Source organism: Budorcas taxicolor, chromosome 5 (genome assembly GCF_023091745.1).
Source record: "Budorcas taxicolor isolate Tak-1 chromosome 5, Takin1.1, whole genome shotgun sequence".
Classification (NCBI taxonomy): Eukaryota; Metazoa; Chordata; class Mammalia; order Artiodactyla; family Bovidae; genus Budorcas; species Budorcas taxicolor.
The window spans coordinates 89,610,574-89,622,663 of record NC_068914.1 but is presented as its reverse complement, the minus strand read 5'-3'; the positions used below and the strand labels follow the sequence as shown (position 1 = coordinate 89,622,663).

General features: G+C 36.0%; 1 protein-coding gene across 2 annotated transcripts in view; it reads left to right on the top strand.

Annotated features, from left to right (window-relative positions):
• Positions 1-10,989, top strand: part of NUP107 (nucleoporin 107) — a 47,351-nt gene extending 36,362 nt beyond the window's left edge. For both annotated transcript variants that reach the window (XM_052641154.1, XM_052641153.1), the window contains 9 exons: positions 805-843; positions 1,191-1,341; positions 1,663-1,775; positions 2,344-2,446; positions 3,032-3,192; positions 3,787-3,912; positions 4,292-4,405; positions 10,102-10,269; positions 10,766-10,989. In XM_052641154.1, the coding sequence (XP_052497114.1) occupies positions 805-843; positions 1,191-1,341; positions 1,663-1,775; positions 2,344-2,446; positions 3,032-3,192; positions 3,787-3,912; positions 4,292-4,405; positions 10,102-10,269; positions 10,766-10,873 (1,083 nt within the window). In that variant the 3' untranslated portion in view covers positions 10,874-10,989. The remainder of the gene's footprint in view (positions 1-804; positions 844-1,190; positions 1,342-1,662; positions 1,776-2,343; positions 2,447-3,031; positions 3,193-3,786; positions 3,913-4,291; positions 4,406-10,101; positions 10,270-10,765) is intronic.
• Positions 10,990-12,090: the final 1,101 nt, after the last annotated feature.

The window sequence follows — 12,090 nt, the reverse complement described above, 5'->3', positions numbered from 1 at the left end:
GTGACTACAGAATGCTGATGTTTACCTGGACTGGAGACAGTTTATAACTTCAGTCCTCATCAGTACCCAACTCGAAATCAACCAGCAAGCTAACTGAACCACACTAAGTTTTCTGTGGGATATTAAACCTTTGTTTTCTTTCTTTTTCTTCTGTCCTAAATGATTGGTAACATTTTGGGCAGAGTATGCATAGAAGGCAGAATGATGTAGTAGTTGAGAGCTGGGGTTTTGGATTAAAAATCTTGGATTCACATTCTTACACAGGAGCTTCTAGTGGTGTAAATCTGGGTAAATAAAACCTCTTTAAGTCTTACATTCTTCCTCTGAAATGTGAACAATAATAGTAATTACTCACAAAGAGTTAGGGTAAGTTAATACAAGAAATTTGTTAAGCAGTTAGCCTGGCATGTAGTAATTGCTGCTAAGTCACTTCAGTCGTGTCCAACTCTGTGCGACCCCACACATGGCAGCCCACCAGGCTCCCCTGTCCCTGGGATTCTCCAGGCAATAACACTGGAGTGGGTTGCCATGTCCTTCTCCAATGCATGAAAGTGAAAAGTAAAATTGAAGTCGCTCAGTCGTGTCCGACCTCAGTGACCCCATGGACTGCAGCCTTCCAGGCTCCTCCATCCATGGAATCTTCCAGGCAAGAGTACTGGAGTGGGGTGCCATTGCCTTCTCCAGGCATGTAGTAACTGCTCAGTGGTAAATACTAAAAATCATTATGACAGGATTTTTATAAGATATATTGGTGGTACACATAAACAGCTGTATTTATAATTACATCTTTTTTTTCCTATGAAGGAAGAAATTTCCATTGACGTTTTAAAGACATACATACAGGTAAACTCTGGTAAAACAGGTAAAATCAAATCCACAGTTTGATTCTTTTTTTTCCTTTGACCATTTTTTTTTTTCCTCTTTTTTTTCCTTTGACCATTTTAATGAAAACATAAATCAGAATGATAGTGTTTTAATACCTAGTGGCTTATCAAAATACATAAATATCTGTTAATTATCATAAATACTTTGTTTTGGAATTTAAAATTAATCCTGTTTAGCAGTACAACTCTATGTCTGTATGCATATCTCCTAAATATGTTTAAAATTTTGAATTGAATAGTGCTGTTGTTCCTAGAACTTGCTTTATTATTGACATATTAACATTTTGATCCTTTTCTATTTTTCAGCTTTTAATAAATGAGAAACATACAAATCTCATAGCATTTTATACCTGTCATTTGCCTCAAGACCTTGCTGTTGCCCAGTATGCATTATTTTTGGAAGGTGTTACAGAGTTTGAACAGCGCCACCATTGCCTGGAGCTGGCTAAAGAGGCAGGTAAAAATGGAAGGCTTCATCTCTTGGGCTCTGTAGGCAGATTATCATTTTGTCTTAGTAACATATATCCTTCTAGTTTTAAATCCTGTTTCTCTTGAGAAGAAAAGAAGGAATGATCTTTTCAATAAAATTCTGTTTTGGAATGAAATAACTTATACTGTATCTTGTGTAAAATATCTTTTAATTTTGGCATTTTCTTTTATAATTTCTTTCATATTTTAAAGAATTGTTATCCCAGATTTACTAAATCATTGTGATTATTTAAAGAAATTAGTGTGAATGATTAATTTCTTGTTTCTGTCCCTTCAAAAAATGTTTTAGATTTGGATATTGCAGCTATAACAAAAACTGTAGTTGAGAATATTCGAAAGAAAGATGATGGTGAATTCAGTCATCATGACCTGTCCCCAGCCTTGGATACGGGTACTACCGAGGTAATATGAGGGTACAAGAGGTATATTATGTGACTGAATAATCCCTCGTGTTATGCTTTTTCTAAATGTCTACTTTAAAATACTCTGGCTTCTTTCTGTTTTTAAGAATTTTTCTTTGTCAGCCAAGTTATGAAAATTAGCAGCAAACTTAAGTCTTGTGTAAGGAATTGCTTAGTAGCAGTTTTATGTTAAAGGAAGCTTCTTTAATAGTAAAAACCTGAGCATTGAATTTTTACTCATCCGATTATTCTAGATACTTGATCAGTTAACTAATTTTTATGTAGTTTACTTATTCCTATTTTCAGAAAAGAATAGAAAGTTTTATCTAGGAAAGAAAAGGTTGTAGAATAGCACTTAAAGGAATCAGATAATTAAATTGGTGGCACATCAGATATAGAGCTATTAAATGTGAAAATAAGCCAAGAAAAGATATTTTCTTTCATAATTTTGTATAACCTGAAGGAAAATAATCAGTAGTAGTACAGATGTAAGCCGGTTCTATTAATGTGTAGAATATCTTAGGGAAAAAGCACAATTGACATTTCTTTTTTTCCAATTAAATGAATAGGAAGACCGATTAAAAATTGATGTAATTGACTGGTTGGTATTCGACCCAGCACAGAGAGCAGAAGCACTAAAACAAGGCAATGCGATAATGAGGAAATTCTTGGGTATGCTCTATTTTATATTCTTTTTACAAAGTTTTTTTTTTCTGTTCTTAAATTTTGTTTTTCTAACCCTTCCAGTAGGGTAAGGTACAAAATACCCACTTTTATGGCTGATATTGTGAAACAAAACATATTTAATAGTGACTTACTATGTCCCACTCAATTTTATATATAATCTCAAGGTTTTGAAAAATGGAATTTTTTTTTTTAAGACATAGTATGTGAAAGTAGCTGTGGGATTTCCTGGTGATCCAGTGTTTAAGACTCCGTGTTCCATTGCAGTGGATTTGGATTCAGTCCCTGGTTGGGGAAGTATGATTTGGCATGCTATGCAGGGCAGCCAAAAATTGAAATATATAATGAAAACAAAAGTAACTACATTTAATTAATCCTTTATGTGACTGTCACACTGAAATAAGGAAAAGCCCAGCCATTAGGTAGAAAGATCCCCCAAACCTTTAAAAGAAGTACCTTGGGCCCTGAAATGGTTACAGGCCACGGTGAAAGTTGCAGACTAATAATTTGACTCCTTTAGAAGCCACTACACAGAAATCCACGTATATTGAAAACTATATGTCTTTTTCACAGCCTCAAAAAAGCACGAAGCTGCAAAAGAAGTATTTGTGAAAATTCCTCAGGATTCAATAGCAGAAATCTATAACCAGTGGGAGGAACAAGGAATGGATAGCCCACTTCCTGCTGAAGATGATAACGCTATCCGAGAACATTTGTGCATCAGAGCTTACTTGGTGAGATTGTAGAGAAAACCATGAAGTGCCTGCCTTTATGATGACTTTCAAACCTGATTCACTCTCAAACCTTAAACTACTTTTTTGAAAAGTGGTGATTGACTTACTATCTTACCTCCCTTGTGACTGTGGGAATCACTGATCCCTAAGAACTTGGAGCCTCTAATCATTGTTAACCAACACACAATGTGTTTTCTTAAGATTCTTTGAATTCTTAATTCAACTTTAGCATTTCTGCTTTTGGCAACAACTGAAAAAAGCAAGATAATCTATATTATGACTAAAATAACAACATACTCATTCAAAATTCATTCAACAAATAATGAAGTGATTAGCTAGGTTTTAGGACTAAGTCTGAATTTCTTTGCTTCCCTCTGGAAGCTAATAGGCTCATCAAGGACACGGATAAGCACGTGAATATCACAAACAAAATACTTATTCACTGTAATTTTTTTGTATAAAAAAGAAATATCAAAAAATTTTATTTCTTACTACTGCAAAATTACTTCTAAGAACCAAATTTTTAAAAATTGTATTGAACATATGTGAAAAGTTTTCATTTTTTGTATTTTTCTATTTTACTTTACATTTTAGGAAGCCCATGAAACCTTTAATGAGTGGTTTAAGCATATGAATTCAGCTCCACAAAAACCTACTTTGACAACTCAAGCAACTTTTACTGAGAAAGTGGCTCATGAACACAAAGAAAAGAAATATGAAGTAAGTTAAATATAGATGAGACATGTCTCATTGCATCTCAAAAATACAAGTCATATATGTAAGGTCATTTCTTCAACAGTTATATTCCTAATATAAGAGTTGATCTTCCTTATTACTGTTACAGTTTGAAAAAAGAAATCTGTTTAGTTACCTTTTTGTAGATAATTAACCAAACATGAAACGTACCTTCAAGTGACAATAATGTTCATTTACATGGTAAACATTTTAGTGTTTTATTGAACTGCAGCCTGTTGATGTTTATTTTGTGTTTGGCTTACTGAATGTCAGTTCTTTAGAATGATGTTCCATATATGTACATCTCTGTACTTTGCAAATATATTATAGTCCATTATATGTCTGCCTTATATCTGTTTTCCAGATGGATTATGGTATTTGGAAAGGGCATTTGGATGCCCTAACTGCTGATGTGAAGGAAAAAATGTACAATGTCTTGTTGTTTGTTGATGGAGGGTGGATGGTGGATGTTAGAGAGGTAAGCTCTGTGCATTGTTACAAGCTACATCTTTTTTTTTTAAAGTTCTTTCTCTGAATAGGAGCAGTTACAGATCTTGTATTACCTTTGTACTATATTATACCTGAACATCCCATAATTTAAGTCTAACCTGGAATACTAGTTAGGGAATATATGAATGTCTGACTCCTGGGTAAACTGTTTCTCCATATTTAATATGTTCAGTCAGTATAGTATAGTAAAATCTAATTTTTAAAAATTCTGGACCAAAAATCAGTTATTCATGTATTCACCTCAGTCTGTAGAGGTGAAGATAAGTCTAGTAGAGTGAGTAAGACATACGTAAAGCAGTGGCTCTCACCTCTGAACTGCCCATTTAAATGACCTGGAGAACCTTTAAAAAATACTGGGGTGATTCCCCTAGTGGCTACCAGTGGGGAGAGGGAAGGAGGAGCAGCATAGGGGTTGTGGGGTGGGAGGTACAAATCACTGGGTGTAAAGTAGGCTATGAGGACATATTGTACAACATGGGGAGTAAAGCCATTATAAACTTTAAAGGTTGTATTAAAACAAAACAAAAAAACCTTTTAATGAGTCCCCAAAAAGACATGACAATTAAATACAATATGTGATTCTAAACTGGATCCTGTGTTGGAGAAAAAAAGATGCTATAAAGGACAGTGTTGAGTCATTGATGTTAAGGTATTATATCACTGTTAAATTTTCTGAAGTCGTTAACTGCAGTGTGACTATATTAGGAAAAAAATTCCCTTTGTTAGGAAATAAACTCTGAAACATTTAGAGGTAATGGAACATGATTATGCAACTTGCCCTCAAAGGGTTTAAAAAAAAAAAATGTGTGTTTATAGATGCATACACAAGCAAATCATAAAGTAGACAGGATAAAGATTGAGCAAAGCAGGGTAAAGGGTATTGAGATATTCTTTGTACTGTTGTTGTAATTTAGTTTGTTTGAAATGATTTTCAATTTAAAAATGTTTTTTAGATACTAAAAAAGAAATACTGGGTTTCACCTCCACAGATTCTGGTTTAATTGGTCTGAAGTAGGGCTGGGCTTTAAAAAAAAATAGTTTAAATTACCTGGAAGGCGTTAATGTGTAGCCTGGGTTGAGAGTCAGTTACAGAAGTACTAAATGCCAAAAAAAAAAAAAAAAGCACAGATGCAGTATTTTCTGACTTCAGAAAAAGCAAAGGCTGCTTCTACCCAGAAGAGATCTGGACAGAATGCTTAAAAGGTATAGCATTTGACTGAACCTTGAATGATGGGTAAATTTGGATGAGTAGAAGTAGGGGAAAGGAAGAATGCTGCAAGTAATAATGTTGTGAGGGAAAGGTATTGAGGCTCGCTCCTGGGGCATGACAGAAACAGTGCATTAACTCAGTTCCAAGGATTATACATGCTGGATTCTTGGATAACCTTATTTTGAATAGAAAAATCCTAAGAGTGTCTTTGGTAGCTTTCCTTCTGCGTTCCCTGAATCCTAATATATTCGCTTCTTTTTTATTGTTTGTTTTGTTTTTTGCTACTACATTTTTTCTCACTTTACTGGCTTCCATTTTCTGACCAGAAGCAAAATATTAAGGACAGTTTGCTGTTTAAATACTAAAAAATACTAAAAGCTTCCCAGGTAAATTAAATACTAAAGCTTCTTAGGTAATTAAAAAAGAAAAAAGGCCAGCCCTACTTCAGACCAATTAAACCAGAATCTATGGAGGTGAAACCCAGTATTTCTTTTTTAGTTTACTACTACTGTTTGCTACTACTCGTGATATAGTAATTATCTTAAAAGTCTCCACATCTTATATATAAATTCATAGTAGAACCCTGCTGACTTCATAGTTTTGAACCTTTTTGTGTGCCGGGGCGGGGGTTCTTTTTATTATTATCTAATTAATTCATTAATTTACTTTTCACTGTGCTGGGTCTTCATAGCTGCACGGGCTTTTCTCTGGTTTTGGCGCGCAGGGGCCACTCCCTAGTTGTGCGTCAGCTTCTCATTGCAGTGGCTTCTCCACTGGGGAGCACAGGTGCTAGGTGTATGGGCTCCGTCTTTGCGGCACACAGACTCAGCTGCTCCGTGGCATGTGGGACCTTCCTGGACCAGGGACCAAAACCCTTGTCTCCTGCACTGGCAGGTGGACTCCTCACCATTGAGCTATCAGGGAAATAAAATAGTTTTGAATCTTTAGCAGGTTCCTTAATGTTAAACTTTTCTCTCCTGATTTATGTTGATGCTCATGAAGAGAAAATGCTAGTGTTGGCAATATGCTATTGGTATTTAAGGTTTGAAAAGACTCAATGTCTTATTTATGCATAAATATTTATACTTACGTATTGTTATTCTAAGTATTAATTAATCTTAGATAGTGAAAGTCACAGAACAGACACTTTGGAATATTTTTTAAATGGAGATGGAATGGAAGATTATGAATGATACCATTTTGTTTACAAGCATTTTTAAGTCAACATTCTGTGTCAGTCACTTCTTCAAATCTAATCCAAACAAGAAGCGATTTCTTGAACTAATTATAAAGGATGATATTTTGAGTTGAGTTTAGCTTAATACTCTTACATATTCAGCGAAGCAGAAAATTATTCAGGGCTCCTGCTAGCACTTACATAACTTGTATAAGGATTAGGAAATGGTACCCACTCTCTTACACAGATAGATTTCATGTCAAGTGCACATGACCTGTAGAATGGAGCAGGGATTAGATTTCATCCGCCACTCATTTACTGTCCAGCACCACTGTGCAAGGCACAGCTGTTCAAAGCCCTGACCTGATATGCTGGCTCTTATAATCTGCACCTCACTTTTTACATAACTGCAGAATGGTCCCATTCATGTTGGAGGCTGGTGGCACACAAGGATGGCAGAGCAAATGGAGCAGACAGGCCATCTCTATCTGCTCTTCACCACCTCTGCCTCAACCGCATTCTGGTTGAAGCGTCAGCTGTCTTTGCCTTGCTTCCACTCTTCTGTATGCAGCCCCTTCATATAGTATTTTCTTTTAAAATCAAAGAGATATCACTCTCCTACTCTGATCCTTCTGATGGCTTCTCATTACACTTTGAATAAAAACCAAAGTTCTTTTCTTGACCGACAAAGTCACACATACACTGGTCCTGACTGCCTCCCCAGTCTTTGTATCCTACTCTTCTCCTCTCCTTTGTTCTAACTTTCTGGCCTCTTTGCTGTTCTTCTGCCTACAATGCTCTTTCCCTGAGATATCTACATGGATGACTTCCTTACTTCCTTAGCAGTACTCCAGTGTTATCTGTCTTTAGAGACCCTGCTGCAGCCCCACCCCCCTATCCTCAATAGGGTACATACATATATATACATATCAACACATCCCAGTTAATGATCCTTTCTCACATATAAGGCACTGTACATCCCTGATGGAAAGAATCTTTTTTAAAATATATATTTACAGGATCTTTGAAAGCTTTTGTTCATTCAGATGAGAAAAATATCATAGGTGGTAGCAGAGCAATTTGTTCTGTTTTCCTTGAGGCAGACTGCTGGGCCCATCAGGCATGATTCTGGATACTTGATGCAACCAGTCTGCTGGTGTGGGAGTCCCCTGCAGTCAGCAGAAGAGATCACACCCTAATACTTGGCAGCAGCAGGATTGAGGAGAGGCAGGTCCCAGAATCCATCCTGTGAGACCAGGTTATCCAAAAGCCAGCTGCTACTTTCAGTTGGTAAGAGATTTAGGAACCACAGGCGCTTTGTCTCTTTAGGGTAGGGGAGAAGAGTATATTGGAGCACAAATGGAATGACCCAAAAAGAAGCAGTCCTCTCATTCTTACTAGGCTCCAAGTAGGAATCACCAGTATGAATTATGAGTGAGGCCTCGAGGTGTTTTAAATCTGCCTGTGAAGGGAATGAGTGCTTATTTGAGAAAATAAATGAAGGTGCTTTCCCTTTTAAAGCTAAGAAAATACAAAGCATGCATTTTAATATTTGCTTCCATGTATCTGTATCTCAAAACAGAACAAAAAGATGGATAATAATTTTTCCTATGCATAGAAACCTGACATATGTCAAAGTTAGTACAATTATTCTTTGGTATAATTTCCAGATTACATTCTATTGCTTCACACTTCTACTTATATCTACCTTCGAAAAATGTTTTAACAATTTAATATCTCACGTGAACATACTTTTAATGATGAATATAATTGTCATAAGGAAAAATTTTAATTAATTATCTTATTAGGCTTTTCAAAGGGGCAGTTGTTATTTTTGCTTGTCCCGTTTTCTTCTACACTATTATACAGGACTTCCCTGGTAGCTCAGCTGGTAAAGAATCCGCCTGCAATGCAGGCTGACCCCAGTTCGATTCCTGGGTTGGGAAGACCCCCTGAAAAAGGGATAGGCTACCCACTCCAGTATTCTTGGGCTTTCCTGGTGGCTCAGACGGTAAAGAATCCGCCTGCAATGTGAGAGACCTGGTTCATTCTGTGGGTTGGAAAGATCCCCTGGAGGAGGGCATGGCAGCCCACTCCAGTGTTATTGCCTGGAGAATCCCCATGGACAGAGGAGCTTGGTGGGCTACAGTCCATGGTGTCACAAAGAGTCGGACATCACTGAGCGACTAAGCATAGCACACAACATATGATACATGTTACTTTTTTTGTCTTGCCTAGCTTGTAGGATCTCAGTTCCTCAAGCAGGAACTGAACCCAGGCCATGGCGGTGAAAGCCCAGAATCCTAATCCCTGACTAGGCCACAGGGAAACTCCTTAAGTTTTGTTTTACACTTAGTCATATGGATTTCCTTTCAAGTTTTAAGATTATTTCAGAAAATTTGGGTACCTTTTTATTATTTAAATGATTTTACTTTTCAACTTTGAAAATGTAGTGAACATAAGAGGTCTATAAGAAATAAGAAAATGTTAGTGAACATAAGAGGTCTATTTTTTCTGTACTCTTGAGAGTCTACAAAACTTTTTAGAAAGATCCCTGTATACTTATAAAGAAATGCTCATTGTTTTCTCTACAGTAAGTTTTCTCATATATGTTAGTTCTGCCCCATTCACTGTATTATTCAAATCTTTGCATTCTTTTAATTTTTCTATTTTTATAAAATTATACAAAAGCATCATGAATTCATTCTAAGTATTAAAAAAAATATTTGCAGTGAAGTTGTCCTCCTTGTGCACCTCTCCCCTCATCCTGACCCTTCTTCCCAGCAGGAATCACAGGGTATGAAATGCCCTTTCAGACTGCCCAATATCTGCCTCTGTTTCCTTCTATGTATATCCAGGGGAAAAGTTATTATTTTCTATTCTGATTTTTGCTCTAGTCTTAACGTTTTTCCTTTTATGCAGATGTTTATTTAAGACATAGTAGATACAGTTTCAGAAGCATTTTGTTTTCATTATCAGACTTGTGACTCCTCTGAAGTAGATTTTGTTCATGTTTTTTGCCAAAAAATCGTGTCTACTCGATACTGTGATTGAAACCTTACCGTGGGAATATCTTCGTGGTCCGGTGGTTAGGACCCCAAGCTTCCACTGCAGGGAGCACAGGTTTGATCCTTGGTCAGGAAATTAATATACCACAAGTTGAGTGGCACGACCGAAAAAAAAAAAAGAAACCTCGCCTTGTTTTATTTTTAATGGGCCTAATAGGCTTTATAGAAACTCTTTAGCTTCTATTTGTTGCATTTTGGTTTGTGTGTAGGATGCTGAGGAAGACCATGAAAGAATACATCAAATGGTTTTACTGAGAAAGCTTTGTCTGCCAATGTTGTGTTTTCTGCTTCACACCATATTGCATAGTACCGGTCAGTATCAGGAATGCCTGCAGTTAGCAGATATGGTGTCCTCTGAGCGCCACAAACTATATTTGGTAAGTTCTAGAGCGTTTGCACTTGTAAATTTTAATGATTTGATGTCCTTTGTAGTAATATTTGGAGCGTCCCAGGTAGCATTAGTGGCAAAGATCCCACCTGTTAATGCAGGAGACGTAAGGGACTCGGATTTGATCCCTGAGTCAGGAAGATCCCCTGGAAAGACTGAAGTGACCTAGCATGCACACAAGTAGTAATATTTAATTTTGTGAGATGTATATATTCTTTAAATGTTCTTAGATTTTCTTAAAGTAATGATCCAGTTTTCATGTTTGTGCTTCTCTATACAGAATATGTTTACATATCTAAGCAGTTAGCAGTATATTGACTGGCCCAGAGAAATAGATTTGAGCTATGCTAATATACTGACCTCTGGCTACATAAATCTTAAAGAGGAATTTCTTCTTGCATTAAGCTAATCAGGTTGATTAGGTGACTATAAATTTACACTCTTCTTTGTTCTCATTCTTAACATTTTCTCTTTTTTAAAAACAGGTGTTTTCTAAGGAAGAATTAAGGAAATTGCTACAGAAGTTAAGAGAATCCTCTCTAATGCTCCTTGACCAGGGCCTTGATCCATTAGGATATGAAATTCAGTCATAATTCAGTCATTCTTTGTAATCTAGATAATTTCCATGATAAATGGAATTTTTTTGTAAAATATATGTATTTATAATTACTGAGTTTTTTCTTGTCCATTATCACGGGGAAAATGTAAAATTTAGGCGTTGAATTTTGTACTTTTAAGAATATTATGGTGAGACTTTGAAAATTTAATGTGTTATATCATTTCCCTGTGTTTATTAATAAAACTATATAAAAATTAAAATTTTTGTTCACATGAATTCCAGGAATGCCCCTCTGTGATATAATAAGAAGTTAAATTTTCTATTCTTTTTCCCTGTGATCATAAGTACTCTAAAATCTTAAAATTATAAAAATAGAAAGTCCTGATAAATTTTTAAGATATGTAACTCCTCATCATAAAATTTAGTGTTTTTTAAATATTACAATTAATTAGGTGAACAAAGCAAGAATGTTTTCTAAAATAATATTATGCTGTTATTTTACTTTGAAGCCACTTCTGGTTTATTAATTCTCATTCGGTAAACCTGATCTCATAAGTTGCAGCATGTAAAGACTTAGCATCGTATCTGGCACACAGCAAACACTGAATACATTGGGGACTATAAAATGAGTGAGATCTTATCTAGCCCTTCTAGTAGGGAAAATACAATAAATAGGTCTTTTAAATGCATTTAAAAATACAAGTAATCTGAGTAGGAAGGAACTATTTTCAGCTAAGAGATTTCTGAGGAAGTAGTATTTGAGCTGGAGTCTGGGTAATGCATTGAATTTGCAAAGACAGAGATCAAGAAAGGTAACGCGCTACAAGTTTAAGAAATCAGCATGAGCAAGGCCTGCAAATGATGAGTGCATGTTTGTGAATCAGCGTTTGTGCCAAATTGACTAGTGTCTAGGACTCATAAATAGATAACCAAAAGGGAGAATGTGGCTCTAAGAGGAAGCGAGACGTAGATTAGCAGTTCCCAAACCTGGTTGATCATCTGACTTGTCTGGTGAGTTTCTTATATGTATTTACATATGCTGCCCCAAGAGCTGGGGATGGGAGTCATACAATTTGTATTTGGTGTAAATATAATACACCGTAACTGATCTTAATACACCATAAGTAATCTAAGTTCAGGACATTCTGGCTTAAATCAGAGATGGGTATTGATCCTTCTGTATCCAACGCAAACAGCAGGAGCTGACCACGAAACTGGCCTGGCATCACTTGGGAAGAGGTGTAGAGATGT